This window comes from Pongo pygmaeus, chromosome 8 (assembly GCF_028885625.2).
Source record: "Pongo pygmaeus isolate AG05252 chromosome 8, NHGRI_mPonPyg2-v2.0_pri, whole genome shotgun sequence".
Lineage (NCBI taxonomy): Eukaryota > Metazoa > Chordata > Mammalia > Primates > Hominidae > Pongo > Pongo pygmaeus.
Genome location: NC_072381.2, coordinates 69,922,341 through 69,947,332, shown reverse-complemented (window position 1 = coordinate 69,947,332; position 24,992 = coordinate 69,922,341). Strand labels below are relative to the sequence as shown.

The following is a 24,992-nucleotide window of genomic DNA, read 5'->3' as shown; positions in this document are numbered from 1 at the left end:
TAGCCAGGATGGTCTCAATCTCCTGACCTCGTGATCCGCCCGCCTTGGCCTCCCAAAGTGCTGGGATTACAGGCGTGAGACACTGCGCCCGGCCAAGAGCATCTGTTTTAATTAGAAACCACCCAAGCCACACAGCACAGTAACCACTGTAATAGCAGAGGTACAGTCACCCTTTGCAAGACACCCAGGGGCCTGTTGATTAAAATAATGACACCCATTACTGGTGGTGATAAGATAGCAGGAAACCCACAAACCTACCTCTACTCATGATTGGTCTGGGAAGTGTGGAAAGAAGGAATAAATGGTTTACTTCTGTAAAGTACCCAAAACCTAAACTGGCTCATGTTTTCTGGCTGAAGAGAGTATGGGCATCCTCAGAGACAGGAAACCCCCACAGCAAGACAAAACCCAAAACCAAACCCAACAAAACAAAACCCAAAACCAAAACAAAAAAACACTTGGCTTATTTATATAAAGTACAAAGGTAAAACTGTGTTACTAGAAGTCAGAAAAGTGGTGACTCTTGGGGAAGGAAGTGACCGGAGGTACCAAGTGGGGCTGTGTAGTCCTGGTAATGTGATGTTTCTAAATAATGCTGGTTATACAAGTGTGTTCAGCTTTTTAAAAATTTACCAAGCTGTACACTTAAGATATTTGTACTTCAGGCTGGGCACAGTGAGTCACGCTTGTAATCACAGCACTTTGGGAGGCCGAGGCGGGCAGATTGCTTAAGGCCAGGAGTTCAAGACCAGCCTGGCCAACATGGTAAAACCCTGTCTCTACTAAAAATACAAAAAATTAGCTGGGCATGGTGGTGGGCGCCTGTAATCCCAGCTACTTGGGAGGTTGAGGCATAAGAATCATTTGAATCTGGGAGGTGGAGGTTGCAGTGAGCAGAGATGGCATCACTGCACTCCAGCCTGGGTGACAGAGTGAGCCTCTGTCTCAAAAAAAAAAAAAAAATTGTACTTTTCCATATGTATATTATATTGCAATATAATAAAAAGTTTAAAAAATAGCCTTGCTTGGGCTGGGTGCAGTGGCTCATGCCTATAATCCCAGCACTTTGGGAGGCCGAGATGGGCGGATCACGAGGTCAGGAGATCGAGACCATCCTGGCTAACACGGTGAAACCCCGTCTCTACTAAAAATACAAAAAAAATAGCTGGGTGTGATGGCGGGTGCCTGTAGTCCCAGCTACTCGGGAGGCTGAGGCAGGAGAATGGCGTGAACTTGGGAGGCGGAGCTTGCAGTGAGCCGAGATCGCACCACTGCACTCCAGCCTGGGCAACAGAGTGAGACTCCGTCTCAAAAAAAAAAAAAAAAGCCTTGCTTGGCTGAAAAGTAATGAATAATTTGGCTTATCAAGAATGTACGCCAAGGCCGGGCGCGGTGCCTCATGCCTGTAATCCCAGCACTTTGGGAGGCCGAGACGGGTGGAGAACCTGAGGTCAGAAGTTCGAGACCAGCCTGGCCAACATGGTGAAACCCCATCTCTACTAAAAATACGAAAAATTAGCCAGGCGTGGTTGTGGGCACCTGTAATCCCAGCTACTTGGGAGGCTGAAGCAGGAGAATTGCTTGACCCCAGGAGGCAGAGGTTGCCGTGAACCATGACTGTGCCATTGCACTCCAGCCTGGGCAACAAGACTGAAACTCCATCTCAAAGAAAAAAAATATATATATATAGGCCAAGGTGGGGCATGGTGGCTCACACCTGTAATCTCAGCACTTTGGGAGGTTGAGGTGGGAGGATCATTTGAGCCCAGGAGTTCAAGACCAGCATGAGCAATATAGTGAGACCTTGTCTCTACAAAAAATTAAAAAATAGCAGAGCATGGTGGTGCCTGCCTGTAGTCCCAGCTACTTGGGAGGCTGAAGTGGGAGAATTGCTTGAGTCTGAAAGGTGGGGGTTGCAGTGAGCCAACATTGTGCCCCTGCACTCCAGCCTGGGCAACAGAGCAAGATGCTGTCTCGAAAAAAAAAAAAAAAAAAGAAAAAAAGAAATGTAGGCCAGGTGTGGCAGCTCATGCTTGTAATCTCAGCAACTCAGGAGGCCAAAGCAAGAGGACAGCTTTAGGCCAGAAGTTTGAGACAAGCCTGGGCAACATAGCAAGACCCCTTCTCTACAAAAAAATTAAAAAAAAATTAGCTGGGTGTGGTGGCATGTGCCTCCAAAGCTACTCAAGAGGTTGAGGTGAGGATATCACTTGAACTCAGGAGTTTGAGGTTACAGTGAGCTATGATCACACCACCACACTCCTGCCTGGTGACAAAGCAGGTGTGGTGGCTCACGCCTGTAACCCCACCATTTTGGGAGGCCAAGAAGGGAGGACTACTTTAGTCAGGAGTTTGAAGCCAGCCTAGAAAACATAGTGAGACCTCTCTCTAAAAAAATAAAAACAAATTAAAAAAAATGTAATTAAGAGAACAAAATTCTAAACAGGATTCTTACACTTTGTATAAAAAGAAGCTTGAGGCTGGGTGCGGTGGCTCATGCCTGTAATCCCAGCACTTTGGGAGGCTGAGCAGGTGGATCACCTGAGGTCAGGAGTTCAAGACCAGCCTGGTCAACAGGGTGAAACCCTGTCTCTACTAAAAATACCAAAAAAAATTAGCTGGGTGTGGTGGTGGGCGCCTGTAATCCCAGTTACTCGGGAGGCTGAAGCAGGAGAATTGCTTGAACCCAGGAGGCGGAGGTTGCAGTGAGCCGAGATCATGCCATTGCACTCCAGCCTGGGCAACAAGAGCTTGACCTCAGGAGGCAGAGGGTGCAGTGAACCAAGATCGTGCTGTTGCTGTTGCACTCCAGCCTGGGCAACAAGAGTGAGCCTCAAAAAAACAAAACAAAACAAAACAAAACAAAAACAAAAACAAAATAGAAAAAGAAAGCTTGAAAATGAAAAAATATGAAGTCACTTCATTCAAACTACTATGGGTTTACCTTCTGCTTCCATAAGGACAGAGATGACCACAAGACCACTATGAGTGGATTTTGTTACTGTGAACCAGGTCTATAACTGTATGTTATTGGCATGCATGTGTGATTTGTGAATTCAATTCTAAAATCTGTGATGAAGTCTATTTGAAAATCGAATTCTCCATCCCCTGGCACTTTATTTTGTTTGTTCTTTTTTTTTTTTTTTTGAGATGAGGTCTTGCTCTGTTGCCCAAGCTGGAGTGCAGCACTAGGATCATACCTCACTACAGTCTCAAACTCCTGGGCTCAAGTGATCCTCACACCTCAGCTTTCCAGTAGCTAGAACTACACGCACACACTACCACACCTTGGCTAAACTTATTTTTTGTAGAGATGGGATCTCGCTATGTTGCCTAAGCTGGTCTTGAACTCCTGGCCTCAAGCGATCTTCCCATCTCAGCCTCCCAAGTTGCTGGCATTACGGTTGTGAGCCACTCTACAGGCTTTCCTTTGGCATTTTGACCTAAGATCTTGAAGTGGTAAAAATAACAATGGCTTTTTGTTAAGTATACTTTTTTCTTTCTAGATTAAGAAAATAAATCTCAGAGATGTTAAATAATTTTCCAAAGGTGATTTAAGTAGATATTGACAGAGCCTCTTTCTAAAAAGCTAGAAAATCAAACATCATTTTCCAGGACTTCTTGGGAAAAGGGGGGACTTGAGAAGCTAGTTGCATTTATTCCCATATTTACTTCACAGACCAGCTCTTGGATATTGGCTTCAAAAATTATAAAAATAATAAAAATAAATGTTTTTTGGAAAAAATTTAAACCACCTAGAAGTGAATGGAGTGAAAACAAAAATCTGGAGAAAGCTAATATATGTCTACAGCAGTGCTGTGCATTAGAACTCTCTGCAATGTGGGAAATGTTTTATATTTGTGCTATTCAATTCAGTAGCCACTAGCTAGTTTAAATTTAAATGTAGCTAATAGCCACATGTACCTTGGTGGTATCATACTGTGGACAGGGCAGCTCTAGAGAATAAACCTGCCCCTACCTGAGAGTGAGGCCATCTCTTTAACCTAGCCCCAGGGCTTCCTTTGAGTTCAACCTTAGTTTTGTGGGTATAGGCTGGAGATTTATTTTATTTATTTAATTGTATTTTTTGAGACAGGGTCTCACTCTGTCACCCAGGCTGGAGTGCAGTGGTGCGATCATGGCTCACTGCAGCCTTGACTTCCCAGCTTCAAGCGATCCTCTCACTTCAGCCTCCTGAGTAGCTGAGACTACAGGCACACATGTGCTACCATGCCTGGCTAATTTTTAAATTTTTTTGTAGAGACGAGGTCTTACTATATTGCCCAGGCTGGTCTCAAACTCCTGGGCTCAAGCAATCTTCCTACCTTAGCCTCCTAAAGTGCTGGGATTACAGGTATGAGCCACCACGCCAGGCCAAGGCTAGAGATTTAAATAACTCAAGTTCAACTTAATAACATAAATAATTCAAGTTAATGAACACCTATTATGTGAGAAGTACTATCCAAGGTCCTATGAGGGGTAGGAAGGTGAAAAGGACTTGCAACTACCCTTAAAAAGCTCAGGGAACCAAGTTAAGGAATAAAAAAGCCCAGAAGTGATTCTTATGCTGGGACCAAAAGGGAAGCTCCATAGGCAGGAGCTTTTGAGCAGGCTCTTGAATTCCATTAGCCCAGCTTTCTGGAGGATGATGAACAACAAATACTGGCTGTGGGGTAAGAGAGGGTGGTAATATAGTAAATAAAACAGAGGGGGCAGTACAGTTTTAGTTCAAATCCTGGTTTTGCCATCTACTATTTTTTTTTTTTTTGAGATAGAGTCTCGTTCTGTCACCCAGGCTGGAGTGTTGTGGCATGATCTCTGCTCCCTGCTGCCTCTCGGGTTCAAGTGATTCTCTTGCCTCAGCCTCTCGAGTAGCTGGGATTTCAGGCACGCACCACTGTGCCTGGCTAATTTTTGTATTTTTAATAGAGACAGGGTTTCACCATGTTGGCCAGGCTGGTCTTGAACTCCTGACCTCAGGTGATCCGCCTGCCTCAGCCTCCCAAATACTATTATCTTTGTGACCTTAGGAAATTTACTTAACCTCTCTGGGTCTCAGCTTTCTCATCAGTAAAAAGTGGTCAATAACAATACCTAGGTCAGAAGATTAAATGAGCAGAGTAACTTTGTGGCTCATAGTAAGCACTGAAAAAGTGTAAGCATTCATTGTTATTGTTGTTATTAGTATATCAGCTACCACATCTAAAAAATAATGCCAAGGTCAAACCAGAACCAGATCTCTTGAATGGGCTAAATGACAGAGCAGAGTGGCCACAGACACAGCAGACCACTGTGTGGAGCTGGAATGCTATGGAGATGGAATGCGACTGGCTGGAATGTGCCCTGGGTGGTGGAGAGATCAGTACTGTCTTCTTTCTAAAGACACTCAGATACTTGAGTGCTCCGTATCTGCTAAGTAGCAAGTTGAGTCTGACATTTTTGTTTCCATTTTTAAGATGCTTATGGTCATAAATTAATTTAGGCCTATAGGCATATTGGAATTATAAGAAATGGAAAACACAAGCCAGGGCCAGGGGTTCGATTTCTCAGTATCATCATGCCAAGGGCTGAGCTGCTGATGTGTGAAAGGTGGGTAGCTTGAAGAGGATGGACTGGTATACCGATGCTGTATGCAAGGCTCCATTATACACAGGGCCTCTAAGGGCAGCTAGGCTGTTTCCCCTCCCGGCTCCAGAGGGCCCCACTCACCATCACAGTCAAAGAGTGCAAACACCACATCACACACGTGGTCTGAGAGCTCCACTTTAGCCACTGTCCTGGCCACCTGCTGCATGGTCACTGAAAAAAGAAAGAGGTGCATTAGCACAGGAGAGGGACTTTCATTTTGCTTTCTCTGATTCAGGGGATAAAACGACTCAGTTATAATACAAGTTTTCAACTGCATTTAAGTCACATTTAAGAAAATGATAAGTTAGGCTGGCCACAGTGGCTCACGCCTGTAATTCCAGCACTATGGGAGGCCGAGGAGGGTGGATCACCTGAGGCCAGGACTTCAAGACCAGCCTGGCCAAGATGGTGAAACCCTGTCTCTACTAAAAATACAAAAAATTAGCCGGTGCCTGTAATCCCAGCTACTCGGGAGGCTGAGGCAGAGAATTGCTTGAACCTGAGAGGCGGAGGCTGCAGTGAGCGGAGATCACGCCACTGCTCTCCAGCCTGGGACAGTGAGACTCCGTTTCAAAAAAAAAAAAAAAAGAAAAGAAAATGATAATTGAGTTTTTATTCATAACCTCCCTCCTTTTCACCTCAAGTTCTGTTCTTTTCTACTGCTGCTACACTTTAGGAGGTATGTATAGTTAATTAAGAATGCCTAGGCTGGCCAGGCGTGGTGGCTCACACCTGTAATCCCAGCACTTTGGGAGGCTGAGGCAACATGGCGAAACCCTGTCTCTACAAAAAATACAAAAATTAGCCCGGCATGGTGGTGCGCACCAGCTACTTGGGAGGCTGAGGTGAGAGGATAGCTTGAGCCCAGGACGCAGAGGTTTCAGTGAGCTGAGATGGCACTACTTACTGGAGTAACACTCTGTGTAACAGAGTGAGACACTGTCTCAAAAAATAAAAAGTGCCTGATATTCAATTTGTAGATAGAAAGTAGATTAGAGGTTATCATGGGCTGAGGGGAATGGTGAGTTAGTGCTTTATGTATACAGAATTTCTGTCTGGGGTGATGGAAAAATTTTGAAAATAGTGGTGATGGTTGTATAACATTGTGAATGTAATTAATGTAATTCCACTGACTTGTATATTTAAAAATGGTTATAATGGCACATTTTATGCCATATATATTTTTATATATTATATATATATATATTTATAGAAATATACAAATGGGTGGTGGAACAAGGAGGCTTGTCTGTGGTGTGAGTACACTAAGGCTTCACGCCTTGGTGGCTGAATGACAGCTAAGTGCCTGCACAGTGAGCCCTCCCTGCCCAACTCTGTCCCTCCTCCCTACTGGTTTTGCACCAGACTTCTTCCAACTGAGCCCATTGGGATATGCACTGGCCCTTGTCTTAATAGTTCAGGATGCGTATCTTTCTTTTTTTTTTTTGAGACAGAGTCTTACTCTGTCCACCAGACTGGAGTGCTGTGGCGTGATCTCGGCTCACTGCAACCGCTGCCTTCCAGGTTCAAACAATTCTCCTGCTTCAGCCTCCCGAGCAGCTGGGACTACTGGTGCCCGCCACCACGCCTGGCTAATTTTTATATTTTTAGTAGAGACGGGGTTTCATCATGTTGGCCAGGGTGGTCTCGAACTGCTGACCTCAGATGATCTGCCCACCTCGGCCTCTCAAAGTGCTGGGATTACAGGCGTGAGCCACCGCACTCAGCATGCCCGGCCAATAGTTCAGGATGCATATCTTTCTTTTAAAAAATATATATTTTTAGACCTCAGCAAAAAATCACTTTTCTCTTGCTGTTTTCTCTTTCCCGGACATTTACTGTCAAACACTAGCAATTATGTTAGAATTGGGTTCTCATGAAAGACAAGACAGGAAGGACCAGGCAATTTCCACTGCCTTCTCTCTCATTTATCCTCAAACCTGGTCTAGCTACACCTATAAATCATGTTATTGCTTCTGGACACATTTTAAGTGAGGTAAAATATGAGGGAAAGGAAAGGATTAATTTCCATTTATGCTGGTAATGAAGAGCTCTCTATAATCATCACATTAGATTCATCCAGAAGCCAAGTGAACTTAAACTAGAACCACTGTGCCTTGTTTATCGCATTCCTATAATTTCAGTTCCTGTTATCAGCCCATCTTGTCATTTTTTTTGCATTTGATCTTTTCTTTGCCTCTATCACCTCCATATATTTACCTGATACAGTTTAGATTTGTGCCCCCACCCAAATCTCATGTCAAATTGTAATTCCCAGGCCAGGCATGGTGGCTTACACCTGTAATCCCAGCACTTTGGGAGGCCGAGGCAGGTGGATCACCTGAGGTCAGGAGTTTGAGACCAGCCTGGCCAACATGGTGAAACCCTGTCTCTACTAAAATAAATACAAAAATTAGCTGGGTGTGGTGGTGCACACCTATAGTCCAAGCTACTCAGGAGGCTGAGACATGAGAATCGCTTGAACCTGGGAGGCGGAGGTTGCAGTGAGCCAAGATTGTGCCACTGCACTCCAGCCTCGGTTACAGAGCAAGACTCTGTCTCATAAAAGCAAAACAAAAACAAAAAACCCCCGAAAATCCAAAAACAAATGGTAATCCCCAGTGTTGGAGGAGAGGCCTGGTAGGAGGTTACTGGATCATGGGGGCAGATTTCCCCCTTGCTGTTCTCATGATAGTGAGCAAGTTCTCATGAGATCTGGTTAAGTGTGTGGCACCTCCCACCTCTCTCTCTTCCTCCTGCTCTGGCCATGTGAGACGCGCCTCCTTCCTCTTCGCCTTTCACCAGGATTGTAAGTTTCCTGAGGCCTCCTCAGTCATGCTTCCTTTACAGCCTGTGGAACTGTGAGCCAATTAAGCCTCTTTTCTTTATAAATTACCCAGTCTCAGGTAGTTCTTTATAGCAATGCAAGAATTAATTAATACATCACCACAGTGCCCTCAACATCAGCAGATGCAAATACTGGAGCAATGCAGAGGAGCAAGGTAATGCGGTAGAAAACAAGGCTTGGAGTAACGGGACCTGGGCTCCAGTTCTGGCCCCACCACCAACGTGCTGTGTGACCCGGATGGAGTCACTTGATCTCTTTAGATTTAATTTTCTCATGTTCAAGTGGAGGGATGCCACCAGACAACTGCTGAGGCGGCTTACTAGCACAAAGAAGGGTTTATTGGTGTCATCTAGAATCTGAGGGTGAGGATGGGGTGGAAATATACCATCTTTTCTCCCAGGATCTGAGTTAGGGTGAAGAAGAAATTAACATTCTTTGGTACTAAAAGACTGAAGTATAAGATATTGTGGTGGATATTCATGAGATGTGTGTTGGGAAATCTACAAGACTGTAGCGCTCTAGAGTTTAGAAATTTAGCCTCACAAATCTAGATACTTGATTTGGCTCAGGAAGAACTTATTCTTGCTAACTAAACTGTCCACAGAAGGAACAGAAATCAGGCCAATTTGCAATAAGAATAGTAACTGTTAAGAGAACTACAATGATGACAGCTGGTCATTATACTTCCCAGTAGGAAAGCTACTAAGGAAACTCCATTCACCTCAGAAGATTAACCTCAAAAGATTATTCAGTGAAAACAGAATGAGATCAGAAGGAACTGGAAGCGCTTAAACTGTGATTGCCTACAGCTTTACTCTTCGCTGCCACAGAAATGTGTCCTGAGAAGGGGATCAGAACCTGTTCTGTATTAGATAAACATGAACACTTTCTGTTAACCATTCCTTTTTCTGCATTTCACATCAACCTTAAGCTTCTAACTTCCTTTTCTCTTTCCCAGTTCTTCCATTCTCTCAGGGCACAGCCTTCTGCAATTGTCTTGACATTTCAAGTACTCATCTTCTCCCCATGAAGATGGTGCCCTTTCCTGTAAATAAACCATTAATTAAATAATACTCAAGGATGTCAGTGAGAGCTCTTGACAATTTCTAGTGAGAGGCTCATTAAATTGGTATTAAGTGGTTGTAGAATAGGGACTTCTGGAGGCCTCCAGTAAGAATGCCTCATTACAGATGCCATCTCTTCACAGAAAGTTATAGATTATGTTCCATCTCACATGGAGAGGGCTCTGGTGTCCTTCCTACCACAGGAGGAAGAACTAGGGCTGCTAACTTATTGTAGCCCAAACCACTGGGATGTTAGCTAGCAAACAGCCTAGCTGGGGTCCCCTTTCCTGGTACAAGATCCTCATTATAGGCCCCTGGGGTATGAATCAGAGTCGTGCAGGAAGCCAACGTTTAACTAGCTGGTGAGCTGTCAAACTAGGAGCACCTGGGATGAGTGGGATGACGGCAGATTACAAGCCAAGTGCTTGACAGCTGGTCCTGAGAGTTGGTTCATTCATATTTGCTTCCAATATCTCTGAATCGAGTCATAATCGCAACAAGCAGAACAAGTTTTCCTCCCAGATCTCGACTTTTCTATGCAGACCAGTTGTTGGTACTGGAATTCTGGCCTCCCTATTTGATGATGCTGACTGATGGTTGGGATTCCAGCTCCCAATCTGAAAGACGTCTACAGGGAGCATGAAGGCACCCCAGCAAAGGCCTAGCTTTCCAAATACTATGTATTTTTGTACAAATCTGGCCCAGCTGCCTGAACAATGGGTTTAAGTGCGACTGGGTGATTCCTATTAGATTGGGATGGGAGAGAATTTGTAGAAGTGGGCTCAACTGGTACTCAAAAAGTCCAGGCAGAATCTGAGTTGTGTCAGGTCCCCAATTTACTCTCCGGCATGATTAATGACTGGCCATTTCAACAGTAAAAATAAACCCTGAGTTTGTGTGATATAATATCAGAAACTACATACATAAATCTATTCACCACAATAGTTAAACAGAAGAGCTCTGGAGTGATGAGAGCCCAAATGTCCACTTGGAATCAGAGAATCTTAGAACTGGAAGATACCTCAGAGGAAATGTAAAGTTAAATAATTTGCCCAGGGTCACAATGCTAGATGGTAACAGAGCTGGGTCTCGAATTTTGGCTGGTGCCCTTTCCCTATACACACTGGGTCCACATGATCCCTTCCATATATGGACAATAGCAATTCCTCCATGAATCTGTCACCCTAAGGAGAAAGGGTTTAGATTAAAGAAAAGTCACATGGGAAATACTCAAGTCCTTTTGGTGAGGGATGAATAATTGAATAACTGGGAGTTGTGAGGCGCCAGCATTAATTATAGGTTGGCCGTGGATCTGACTACCTCCTACAGTGGAAGACACTGAGTATTCCCTAGGAACTCATACCGACAATTTTAGGGCCAACTTAAAAAGTGCATTCAACAGCAATCCAATGAAAAGCACATGTAACAAATGTGGCCCTGGGAGTTTTTCTCCACAGCTGCCTCTGATGCACAGATACAGCTTTAGGCAGCATGACCCAGTAAGGAGCTACCTGCCTCTTCCTAATGCAAAGGTGTTTGGAAAGGTGGTACCACAAGTTGAGCTGACAGTCTCTAAGCTGTGTGGCCATGTACTATTCCTGCCTTACTGGACTGCAGTGGAGAAAATCAAAAGCTGGCTGGTGATGGCCAAGGTTAAGTGAGGGGAGATGGTTCTGCTTCAGCCCTGGAAAGGCTGATGCAGATGTCTTATTTTCTTAAGTCCATCCCTAGATGGCTTTGGGTGGAACAAGGGGGAGGATATTTCCTTAAAGAGCATGTGTCCTGTCTTTTATATCTCCTTCCGTGATCTTTTGTTAATACAAATGCACATTTTAACCTAGTTCTGGGGTGAGGGGAGGGGAAAGGACAACATTTAGGAGAACTAGCAATTTAAGGAGCCAAGAGCAATGCAGTCTACGAGTAATGGAAATGATGACAATTCCTTGTTCTGTACGGTGCTCTTAGGCCCTATGCCCATTGACCCCCTGTGTACTCAGGCTGCCTGACTGTCAGAGGTGATGCTGCTAGTCCTAGCTCCTAACTTCGAGGACACACCATGGAGAAGATCTGTTTTCTGAGCCTGAGAGCATCATCTCAGATGATGGCTTCAATGGGCTTACACGCTTAATTTGGTACAAACTAACTTGGCAGTAAGATTTATTGCCATTGTCTAGCATTGTATCTGGGTTTATTAAAAGTCCCCATCACATCTTTTCCACAAAGGGCTAGCATTTCTGCAAGCACCATTAGGTAGTCAATGATTTCAGCTGACACACCCATGGGACAATCACAGTTTAGTGGAGGAGACTGTGTATATATATATCTATACACACACACACACACACACACACACACATTAACATGGAGAAACACGTAGAAGAGATAGATATCAGATATATTAATACACACATGGGAAATAATGGAATAGTGTGTATTTGGTACGAGTTACATTTTGGATCTGAATTCTTTTTTTTTTTTTTGAGACGGAGTCTTGCTCTGTCGCCCAGGCTGGAGTGCAGTGGTGCGATCTCGGCTCACTTCAACCTTGCCTCCCGGGTTTAAGTGATTCTCCTGCCTCAGCCTCCCTAGTAGCTGGGATTACAGGCGCCTGCCACCATGCCCAGCTAATTTTTTTTTTTTTTTTTAGTAGAGACAGGGTTTCGCCATGTTGGCCAGGCTGGTCTCGAACTCCTGACCTCAGGTGATCCACCCGCCTAGACCTCCCAAAGTGCTGGGATTACAGGCGTGAACCACGGCGCCCGGCCTGTATCTGAATTCTAAAGGAGAAAAGAGACCAACTGCACATGTATGGTAGTGAGTGATGTGGGTTGGGGGTTTCTGTTTGAATACAGTATTAAAAGCAGGAAGGAGTGCTAAGGCCTGATTAGAGAGTTAGAACAGAAGGTGCAGGGGGCGAGTACATTAGAAGAAATCTTACAGAGGACTAGTCAAGTCTCCTTGCAAGAAAGTCTTTAAAACAGGCCAAGCGTGGTGGCTCACGCCTGTAATCCCAGCACTTTGTGAGGCCAAGGCAGGCAGATCATCTGAGCTTAGGAGTTCAAGACCAGACTGGCCAACATGGCGAAACCCCGTCTCTACTAAAAATACAAAAATTAGCCAGGCATGGTGGCACACGCCTGTAATCCCAGCTACTCAGGAGGCTGAGGCAAGGGAATCACTTGAACCCGGGAGGCGGAGGCTGCAGTGAGCCAAGATCATGCCACTGCACTCCAGCCTGGGCGACAGAGCAAGACTCCGTCCAATATTAACTTGCTTTTCCCTCTCACACTGTTTAAATATTCATTCTGTTAGCTTTATTTTAAAAGTTGTTTTTAATTAGGACAGGTGTGGTGGCTCATGCTTATAATCCTAGTGGTTTGGGAGGCCAAGAATGAGACTAGCCTGGGCAATAGAGGAAGACCCCATCTCTATGAAAAATTTTAAAAAACATTAGTTGGGCATGGTGGTGCGCTCCTGCAGTCCTAACTCCTTGGGAAACTGAGGTGGGAGGATTACCTGAGCCCAGGAGTTCAAGTCTGCAGTGAGCCGTGACTGCACAACTGTACTCCAACCTAGGCAACAGACCAAGACCCTGTCTCAAAAAAAAAAAAAAAAGATGTTTTTGATTAGCTAATATATTCATCTGCTTCAAAATTTGAATGGTACAAAAGGGGTGAAGTCTCTCTCCCAACCTTATACCGCAGTCACCCAGTCATTCAGAGACAATCAATATCACTAGTTTCCCCAGAAATATTTTGTAGATATAAAATCAAATATGTACTATTTGCTTCTTCCCTTTTCCCACAAAATGGTGGTGTACTAAATATTGTTTTGCTTCACTCACTTAACAACATATCTTAGAAATAATTCCAGATGGACGTGAGCAGCTTCCTTCAATAGCTGCATAGTATTCCACTGACAGGATGGATCATAATTTACTTGTTTATTTAACCAGTTCCTTATTTATTCTTATCTCAATCTTGAGAAGAAGGTAACTTTTCCCCTTCTCTTTAAAAAATTATTTCCTTTGTGGTCTGTGGGGGTCAGCTATAACAGAGTCTGAATCTCTGATGGCTAAACTGAGAGCTACTGATACATTAAAATTCAGTTTGTTGAAATTAAAGACTAAATAGTCACCTTTACAAGTGTCTTTTTTGTTTGTTTTTTTGAGACAGGGTCTTGGTTCTGTTGCTCAGGCTAGAGTGCTGTGGCAAGATCATGGCTCACTGCAACCTCTGCCTCCTGGGCTCCTGATCCTCCCACCTCAGCCTCCCTAGTAACTGGGACTACAGGTGTGGATCACCACACCTGGCTAGTTTTTGCATTTTTAAAAAATTTTATTAAAAAAATTTTTTTTTAATTGAGACAGGTTCTTGCTCTGTTGCTCAGGCTGGAGTGCAGTAGTGAGGGCACGGCTCACCACAGCATCAACATCCTGGGCTCAAATGATCCTCCCGCCTCAGCCTCGGAAGTAGCTAGGACTACAGGCTCACGCCACCACGCCCGGCTAATTTTTGTATTTTTTTGTAGAGATGGGGTTTCACCATGTTGCCCAGGCTGGTCTTGAACTCCTGGGCTCAAGCGAACCACCCACCTTGGCCTCCCAAAGTGCTGGGATTACAGGCTATGAGCCACTGGGCCCAGCCACAGTGTCTTATTAAAACTTCCGAGGCTTCTCAAGGTAGTAAACCTTGAAACCCCGAAAGAAGCAATGCTTATAATAAATACTCCTCTCTACACTTTCCCAATATTGATGTAATTCTAGTAACCATTCTTTTTCTGATCTTTTTCTCAGTGGGATGTAATGTTGGCTGATTTTGTCTTTCCTTATCTATTTATGTGGATGCTTTAACAGTTTATCCTACCCCCATCTCTTCTCTTTGTGATGTAATTCATGATGGTAATCATGAATCCCTAAAGCAGCTCTCCTCCTCCTTAGGGCACTTACCTAATTTTACTAAATCATAATATATTCAAAGTGATCATAAGCCAGAATCAATCTTTAGAATTGCTAAGTGACTTTAAATTTGGGAAAATAAACCAGGCCTCTGCAGAGAAAATGCCTCATAAAGCAAACATTTATTTCAGAATTTGAGCTTCCTTGCCTACATCATGAATAATTTTACTTTAAAAATTGATGACTCTGTCTTAAATGAATGGAATCCTGGCCAACACTCCTCTTCACATATAAATGTTTTTACCAAATGTAATGATGAACTGAAGTGCAAGAGCTTGCCTCCCACAAACTTTAAAAGAATTTATAAAATAGGAGCTTTTTTCCTGTTGTAATCTCTTCCTTACATATCTTTGTGACACTCCTGCCTTCCTGCCATGTCTTGGCTGTCTGGGGTATGCTCTCCCTACATTCTTGCTGTGAACTTGCCACACTTTCTGGCATCACATAAAAGCATTGAGTCCTCGATGTAATTCTCTAGGTCCTTCTAGCAGCAGTAGGTGCCAGGGTACTAATGAGAACCCTGGTGTGGAAGTCGCTGAAACTGAACTTCTGGTCTGTGATTTCAGCAAGTCATTTCCCTTCATGAATGTTAAAAACAAGCAGGCTGGGCACGGTGGCTCATGTCTGTAATCCCAACACTTTGGGAGGCCGAGCTGGGCAGATCACCTGAGGTCAGGAGTTCAAGACCAGCCTGGTCAACATGGTAAAACCCTGTCTCTACTAAAAATATATAAATTATCTGGGTGTGGTGGCGCGTGCCTGTAATCCCAGCTACCTGGGAGGCTGAGACAGGAGAATCACTAGAACCCAGGAGGCGGAGGTTGTAGTGAGCTGAGATCACGCCACTGCACTCTAGCCTAGGTGACAGAGCAAGACTCTGTCTCAAAAAAACCAACCAAACAAACAAAAAACCAAAAAACAAAGTAAGGGTTTAAACAAAATGATTTTTAAGTTATCTTCCAGCCCTAAAATTTAAATCAGTTAAAATGTCCCTATCTTCAGAAGCTCTTGAATAATAAAACCAAAGGTGTAGGTTTCTAAAATGATGGCTGGTGTGCTGAGCAGAATTCTGAGGTGCCCCCCGCCCAGTATTCCCACCCTCTGGTCCACATGTCCTGTGTAATCCCCTCTCCTCCGGTGGGCAGAACCTGTGACTATGACAATCCTGTGATGAGGTTACTGTATATGAGAATGGTGATGGGCTAGTCAGTCCCATAACTATGTTATGTAAGAATCCATCTTAGCAGACTGAGGCGAGAGATTTTGTTGCTGGCTCTGAAGAAGTGAGCTGCCATGCTGTGAGGGGCCTGGTGGCAAGGAGCTGTAGTCACCTGCTGAGAGCAATGACTGGCCAACAGCCAGCAAGGAAAAGGAATCCTTGGTCCTACAAGTGAAAGGACCTGAATTCTGCCAACAGCAGGAAAGAACTCTGAAGAGGACCCTGAACTCTGGATGAAAATGAAGGCCCCCCAACAACACTGCGATTTCATCCTTGTTAAGATCCTGAGCAGAGAACACAGCTATGCTGTGCCCACACTCTGAATCACAGAAACTGGCCAGTGGGGAAGGCATTTATGACTGGGAATGTCTTTTTTTTTGGAGGGGGATGGAGTCTCACTCTGTCGCCCAGGCTGGAGTACAGTGGCGTGATCTTGGCTCACTACAACCTCTGCCTCCTGGGTTCAAACAATTATCCCACCTCAGCCTTCTGAGTAGCTGGGATTACAGGTGCCCACCACCACACCAGGCTAATTTTTGTATTTTTAGTAGAGACGGGGTTTCCCCATGTTGGCCAGGCTCATCCTGAACTCCTGACCTCAGGTGATCTGCCTGCTTTAGCCTCCTAAAGTGCTGGGATTACAGGCGTGAGCCACTGTGCCCAGACAAGGGAATGTCTTTTTGAAGTTCCTCAACTTCTACTTTACATAGAGCCACACTCATCCCTCATCCCCTGCCACCTAATTTTTTTTTTTTTTTTTTTTGATACAGCGTCTCATTCTGTCACCCAGGCTGGAGTGCAGTAGCATGATCATAGCTCACTGTACCCTCAACCTCCTGGGCTCAAGAGATCCTCCTGCCTCAGCCTCCTAAGTAGTTGGGACTAGAGGTGTGTGCCACCATGCCTGGCTAATTTTAAAGTATTTTTTGTAGAGACAGAGTCCCACTGTGTTGCCCAGGTTGGTCTGGAACTCCTCAGCCTCCCAAAGTGCTGGGATTACAGGGTTGTGCCACTGTGTCTGGCCTGCACTCATTTTTTGACAGAGTGCACTTTACAGAACCATCATTCTGTTTTACCTACTATACCAAACTCCATAAATTAGATCTTACAGGGAAACTAGCCAAGTTCTAATTAAGTTTTACATTTCCTAACAAGGAAATAAATTAAAACTGCCACACTTCTTTTGGGAATTCAAGTCTTGCTCTTACTTCAAATGTACCTGACAATTATAAGTCAGTTCACTTTCATAAAGATTTCACGTAAACAAGTTGGGCTAACAGTCTCTGTGAGGCAATAGATTTGGATATAATTTTAGGCTATGACATGTCACTTAAAACATTACTTCATTCAGTAAAAGGCTGATTTAGTTATAATCATACAATTTCAAATATGCATGAACCTTTAGAGATACTTATAACTCCAACCTGAGGGTCAGAGTAGTGACCTGCTCAAGGAGTCAAAGGAAATTAATGACATGGGAAGGTGCTACAGTCCTAACACTCTTCCCCTCACCCTACGCTCTTACTAGAGTATTTCATCATCCTTTGCAGGATCTGGAAAGGTCTAGAATTAATTCATTTACATAACATAAACAAACATCTGTTTATATAAAGAGTTGTTCTAGGCTCTGAATACGACGCAAAGATGTAGAAAACATGGTTCAAGTCTTTGAGAGTTTACAGTCTAATGAATTCCCCCTTGAATGCTGAAGATACGAGACATATCAATAGGGGTTAGATATTCCTAGGAACAGAGAACTTTTTTAATAAAGCCTTCTGAAGGCAGAGACACCAATAATTTTTGGATGAATGATGAAACTTAGAAGAACCTAGAAGCTTCAATCCTCATTAATTGAGTATAAACAACTTAGAACTTCTAAGCTAATAAAAATGTCAAAAGTGACTAAAAAAAGCAGTAGATTCCACTTCCTCAGAGAACAAAGAGTAAGCCTTATCTGGTGCTTTTATTTTCTTAAGGGTGATTAAAAAAAAAAAACCTTTTTATGATGTTGCCATGTTGGTATAGGTTGTTTCCAGCCCCCTAATAAGATAAACAGGCAGAAGAAAGCCAGCACCTATGGGTTGAAAACCAGAACAGGCAGTTTGGTACAATTTTTAATGTCAACCTAGTATATTAATATAGTATTATCTCTTTTTATTTTCACAATAACCCTGAAACAAGTATTCTACTATCACCATTCTACAGATCTGGAAACTGAGGCTTTGAGAACTTAAGGAATTTGTTCAAGGCCACAAAACTAGTGAATAGCAGGGACTCAAACCCAGGTTTGAACTTAAAACCAAAATTTATGTTCAGCACAATTTCTTGCATATAGTTAACTCTCAATAAATGCTAGATGTTAGAACAGTATCTAAAAGTGCAACAGAGCACTGGTATACCAATGAGCGGAGGTGGTGAGGAACACCTTGGTCATTGGAAGGTGTATCTATATCCTGTATTTTGATGTTGAGAAAAGCGCAGCTTAGCATACATGCCTTTTTCTGGTCTGTGGTATCCCTTAAAAGGATATCAACTTTCCTGTTACATGACTTTATTTAAGTGGCTTTAGGCTTTTGTGTATTGGTCTCCTCAGTGAAAAGTAATATGGTTCCAAAGGTAAAGATCACAGATGTGTCTACTAAGGCGTTCCTATGCAGGACAAGAAGCTAGATTAGACAACTCCAAGAGTCTGTTACTGTAAGGTAAGGACTATGGATGTCTGTGTCTGAGCTGTAGAACCTATACCTGAACAGAACAGACAACTGTAGGGGGAAAAAAGGTCACATTTCATATTCAAGAGAAGGGCACTATCTCTAAAACATCATAGTTTATCAAAAGGACTTCATTCTCACCCTAAGAATGGTCAACTCTTAGCCAAAAGCAACTGGGAAAAAAAAGCCCAGAGTCTGTCTTCCCAATGCTACTGTGAAGCATGGTTTGAATGGTAAAGCCACAGTGCCCTCTGGATTGTGCTTCAGCAAAGATTTCAGACTCTAACAGAATTGTGGAGTATACTGAGAGGCAACATGATGATGTGGAAAGAACACAGACTTGAAATTAGAGAGACCTGAGCTTGAATCCTGGCTCTTCCACCACTTAGCTGGATAACCACGATCAAGTGGCTTCACTTGATATTTTCCTCATCCATAAAGTGAAGATGAATGAGGATAATTCAGGTTTTAAAGATTAAAAGCGATAACATGCATAAAGCACTAAGCATTGTGCCTGGCACAGAGAAACTACTATGAAATGAGAGTTGCTGTTAGTGGTCCAGATGTGTGATGGCCTCACAGTCCTCCACAGGACAGTGCTACCGGATTGTTAGGGCTCAGGAGTGGGTGGCAGCTTGTCTGTCAAAGACAGTTGTTCAGAATATAAGAGTTTGTTGTGTGCTAGAAATTGCTGACTCCATCAGTAATTTCTGACTTCCCCAACAATCCAGTCAGAGCCTAAATGACAAAAGACTTGAGGCTCCCTTACTCATTCCAATTATTAGACTCAAAGAATTTGGAAGCTGCAAAGGTTCTCAGAGGTCATCTCTGCCATCCTTGTCCCTCCAGAGACAAAAGAAACTGAGACCATTTGAAGATGTGACTAAAACTTCAGAAAAAATACTTGGGGTTGCAGAAAGCTCCTGTGGGAGTTATGCGATAGATTTTATTATTTGTTCTCTTGGCTTGTCAGATAATAAGGTAAACTGCACGTATAGAATAACTACAAAGAATCAAGGCCAACTATGCCATAAATTATAATTTTCAGTGTAAGTAGAATTGAGTAAGTGAATAGTAAAGACCAGGGACTATATTTGTGTGATTATTTTCTGATTTTATAGTTCAAAGTACACCGAGGACGTAACTGAACCCACAGGTTTACTGCATCTGTACTATCCTGAGGTGCTTTACAATGGAGCTTTATTGTACCTGGATATTCTCCTGGCAGAAATTGGAATATTCTGAGTTATATGGGCTGAAGCTCACTCTAGAGCTCCAGCTCAAATAATTTCTAACTTTTTCATCATAGGAAGCCATTGGGAAAGGAGTCATGTTCAATTTTCCATTACCTGCTTCAGCAGACCACTTAAATCAATCAGCCAGCCGCTGAGAGGTCATAGATCTAATTTTACGCCCAGTGTGTGTACGAATGAGCAATAGAACCAGTTCTTCTTAAGTGCTAAACAAAGAGACGCCTGATAGTGGAGACACACAGTATTTCATGGAGAAAGGTTCTTTCTTCAGATGGTTAGAACTCATTGAAAACACTTCATTATTACCTGATGGTTGTTATTCTTATATGGGTCATGCAGAGCTAAAGAAATAGCCTCAATTAAATTTTATGTTTTTTTCAAATGGTAGGAGGGGCAAACAGAAAAAATGAAAAAAAGAAAAAGAAAAAAAAGAAATGTGACATTTTTTACTCTGGAGGAACTGGACTATGTTCTAATATGGTAAATCTGCAGTGGCCACCTGCCTGGATCTTTCAAATTATTCCGAGGAACATTAACTCTGTTAAGTTATTAAAAGATGGTCTGGTTGGAAACTATATCCCTCTTCCAGAGATTAATAATGCACATTCATACATTAAAAAGTTGGCAGCAGGAGTGCTGCAGGAATAAATTCTATATAACTCTGGCATTTTCCAAATTTATTTGAACCATGGAATACTTTTTTTTTTCTTTTTAAATCCACAGAACCATCATCATATTGCAGTATACAGTGTTCTTCACAATGCTGTTTGGAAAATTCTGTGCTAAATTATGCCTAAAGACTGGTTTGTAACCTCTAAAATAGCCAAGGAAGACACAGTGCCAGGGCCTAGAAGGTGCCAGTTTCTGAAGGTTCTAACCTTTTGGGAAAAAATGAAGACAGCTGAGACTCACAGCAGAAGCCAGATAAAAAGTACTCCTGTCTCTATTCTGGCCTCACTCTTTCCCGACCACTGGTATGAATTAGGGCCCCCACTTTTAAGCTCCTAGATCCTCTTATTCTAATTAGCACTTATCACACCCAACTGGAACTGCTTCTACACTTATCTTTCCCCCCCATTAGAATCTGAGCTTCTTGAGGGTGGAACCCTGTGCCTAGCACAGTACCTATTGCTTTTGGGTGAATAAATACTTGAGCCACACTAAATTTTGTTTAAATTATCAACTTCATAATAGAAGCAGCTGACATTAACTAATCGTTCACCACATGACAGCCACAAAGTTAAGTGCTTTATATAGATTTAGTCTCACAACCCTATGAGGTGGGTCCAGTTGGTCCTTCATATGTGTAGGTTCCACACCCATGGATTCAACCAACTGCAGATCAAAAATATTTAAGAAAATGTTGGGTGCAGTGGCTCACGCCTGTAATCCTAACACTGGGAGGCCAAGGCGGGTGGATCACCTGAGGTCAGGAGTTCAAGGCCAGCCTGGCAAACATGGCGAAACTCTCTCTCTACTAAAAATACAAAAATTGGCTGGGCATGGTGGCAGGCACCTGTAATCCCAGCTACTTGGGAGGCTGAGGCAGGAGGATCGCTTGAATCTGGGAGGCGGAGGTTGCAGTGAGTCGAGATCACACCACTGCACTCCAGCTCAGCCTGGTCGACAGAGCGAAACTCCATCTCAAAAAATAAATAAATAAATAAATAAAATAAAATTTAAGAAAAGAAAACCAGTAGAAAGTAACAACAGAGCAATAAACTATTACAAATTAAAAAATACAGCATAACAACTATTTACATAGCATTTACATAGTAATAGGTATTATATGTAATCTTGAGATAATTTAAAGTACAGTTGGCCCTGGAACAACACAGACTTGAACTGCATAGGCCCACTCACAAGCAGATTTTTTTTTCAATAAATTACGTTGGAAAACTTTTTGGAGACTTATGACAATTTGGAAAACCTCATAGATGGACCACACAGCATAGACATACCAAAAAAATTAGGAAAAATGTATGTAGTGAATACATAAAAAATATATAAATACTAGTTTATGTGTTAATTGACTGTATGTTATCAGTAAGGCTTTTTTGGTCAACAGTGGGCTATTAGTAGTTAAGTTTTTAGGGAGTCTAAAGTTATCCCAGGATTTTCAACTGTGTGGGGTGAAAACAGCTAATCCCGCACTGTTCAAGGGTCACCCGCATCTAGTGCTTGTCTGGCAGCACATATACTCAAACTGGAATGATTTGGAGAAGATTAGCATGGCCCTTGTGCAAGGATGACACACAAATTCGTGAAGTGTTCCATGTTTTGATGAAGATTTAAAAATAAAGAAATAAAGTATATGGAAAGATATGTGTAGGTTATATACAAAAATACTATGCAACCATTTCATATATGGGACTTGAGCACCCAAAGATTTTGTAACTCTGTGTGTGTGTGGGGTGGGGGGGGGGTGGAGGCGGTCCTGGAACCAAACCCCTGAAGATACCAAGGGACAACTATTTTTGTTTTTATTTAAAAAAAACAGAGGGCCGGGCACGGTGGCTCATTCCTGTAATCCCAGCACTTTGGGAAGCCGACGTGGGCGATCATTTGAGGTCAGGAGTTCAAGACCAGCCTGGCCAACATAGTGAAACCCGTCTCTATTAAAAATACAAAAATTAGCCAGGTGTGGCGGCACGTGCCTGTAATCCCAGCTACTCAGGAGGCTGAGGCAGGATAATCTCTTGACCCTGGGAAGCAGAGGTTGCGGTAAGCCAAGATCATACCACTGCACTCCAGTCTGGGTGACAGAGTGAGATCCTATCTCAAAAAAATTAAAAAAATAAAATAAAAATAAAATAAACACAGAAACTAAGTTCAGAAACTGCTCAAAGCTACCCAGCTAGTAAATGATGGAGACATTCAAATCCAGGCAGTCTGACTTCAGAGCCTCTGCTCTTAACCACTACACATTTCTTCCTCTTTTTCTAAGATTCATCTCAGCAGTAAAATTCCTTCGTTCTGTGGGGCAAGGAGGAGAGACCTGTCATTCATGTAGAACTCAAACCAATGGAAAAAAATCACTAGTCCGGGTCAGGAGGAGGGAGGTTTAAAAGCAAAGGCCTGGGCAGAGCCCAAGGAGTGCTTGTAAGAGACAGGGACATCTGGGAGCATGGAAGGACTTGGAAAGGCTAGCTGAGCGCATGCTAGTCTTCTGTGCACACCTCAGCAGGTGAACAGTTAAAATTACTACTATCATCACCTCTTTAACATGGAAGAAGGTGAAACACATGTCAAGTCCAAGGATGGGGGTTACAGAAGAACATGATGAGTTTGTTCCCTGGGCTGCTGGGAAGGGTAGAAGGGTAGAGGTTTATGTCTTGTTCAGATATATCAATATGTTCATTCACTCATTCATTTGTTGATCATATAATTATTGAGTTCTTCCTCTATCCCAAGTGTTGTTCTAGGCACATGGAATACATCCATGAGCAAGACAGATGAGCATTCTAGTAAGGTGCAACAAATAATAAGCAAACACATAAACCTGAGAAAATATCAGGGAGTGAAAAATGCTATAAAAAATAGGATAATATGATACAGGATGATGGAACTACTTTAGAATGAAAAGGTCTTCCCGAGGAAATGACTTATACCAGACCTAAGTTACAAGGAGCTAAATACATGGAGATCCCAGGCAAGAGCACTTGAGGTAGAAAGAACCACTACAAAGGCCTTAACTAACTCCAATAGCTAAGGCCTTCAGCGAGCTTGGTGTATTTGGAATGTAAAAAGAACAATGTGGAGTGGAGTGAACTGGGAAAAAAACGATATTTTATGAACTCAGAGAGTATACAGGGGCCATGGCATAGGTAGCCCTGTGTAAAGCCACAGCCAGTAAAGAGGCGACAGCTGTGGTAGGAGAGAGAAAGAAAACGAGGCAGATGTAGGGTATGCTCTGGAGGTAAAGTCAAGGATTTATTGAAGAAATAAATATGTGAGACTAAGGAATAAAGGAAAGTACCTATTTTTTTGTTTGTTTGTTTGTTTTGAGACAGAGTCTTGCTCTGTCACCAGGCTGGAGTGCAGTGGCATGATCTTGGCTCACTGCAATCTCCGACTCCCTGGTTCAAGCGATTCTCCTGCCTCAGCCTCATGAGTAGCTGGGATTACAGGTGCCCGCTGCCACCACAACCGGCTAATTTTTGTATTTTTAGGAGAGACAGGGTTTCACCATGTTGGCCAGGATGGTCTCGATCTCCTGACTTCAAGATCTGCCCAACCTGGCCTCCCAAAGTGCTGTGATTACAGGTGTGAGCCAAAGAGCCCAGCTGATAGTGCCTATTTTTTTGAGCTCCTGAATATTTGAAGAGTAATTCAATTAATAAACATCTATTGGCTGGGCATGGTGGCTCACGCCTGACTTAGAGCCCAGGTGGATAATCTAGGATGATCTCATCTCAAGGACCTTAACTTAATCATATCTGCAAAGACCCTGTGTCCAACAAGGTCACATTCACAGGATCTGAGGACTAAGATGTAGACATATCCTTTTGGGGGACACCACTTAACCCACTACAGCAACCAAGAATTAAAAATTACCCATATGAGGCTGGGCCCCTATAATCCCACCACTTTGAGACGCGAAGGCAGGTGGATCACTTGAGGTCAGGAGTTCATAACCAGCCTGGCCAATGTGGTGAAACCCTGTCTTTACTAAATATACAAAAATTAGCCAGGTGTCATGGCACACGCCTGTAATCCCAGCTACTGGGGAGGCTGGGGCAGGAGAATCACTGGAACCCAGGAGGCAGAGGTTTCAGTGACCTGAAATCATACCACTGCACTCCAGTCTAGGTGACAGGGCAAGACTCTGTCTCAAAAAAAAAACACCAAAAAACAAAAAACAAAAAACCCACCCATATGTAGTCTACAAAAATAAAAGCAAACAAAAAATGTGAATTTAACTGTGACAATACCAACCACTATAATCCTAGCACTTTGGGAAGCCAAGGCAGAAGGATCCTCTGAGACCAGGAGCTCAAGACCAGCGTGGTCAACAGTGAGACCCCCTCTCTGTTTTTTAAAATAAACAATAAATGTAAAAAAGAAAAAGAAAATGTATCTATCTGTTAACAGCCTAATTTTTCTTCTTTTAGAAACCTAACTATCTGGCCGGACACGGTGGCTCATGCCTGTAATCCCAGCACTTTGGGAGGTTGAGTCAGGCAGATCACGAGGTCAGGAGATCGAGACCATTCTGGCTAACATGGTGAAAACCCATCTCTACTAAAAATACAAAATTTAGCTGGGCGTGGTGGCGGGTGCCTGTAATCCCAGCTACTCGGGAGGCTGAG

General features: G+C 43.1%; 1 protein-coding gene and 1 non-coding gene across 5 annotated transcripts in view; one reads left to right on the top strand and one right to left on the bottom strand.

Annotated features, from left to right (window-relative positions):
- The window catches only part of MICU1 (mitochondrial calcium uptake 1), a 257,449-nt gene that overhangs the window by 2,774 nt on the left and 229,683 nt on the right, over positions 1-24,992 (bottom strand). For all 4 annotated transcript variants that reach the window (XM_054503610.2, XM_063670503.1, XM_063670501.1 and 1 more), the window contains one exon: positions 5,710-5,799. In XM_054503610.2, the coding sequence (XP_054359585.1) occupies positions 5,710-5,799 (90 nt within the window). The remainder of the gene's footprint in view (positions 1-5,709; positions 5,800-24,992) is intronic.
- On the top strand, positions 21,858-21,963 carry LOC129006936 (U6 spliceosomal RNA). The gene has a single exon (XR_008492129.1). It is a non-coding gene; the product is annotated as a U6 spliceosomal RNA (small nuclear RNA).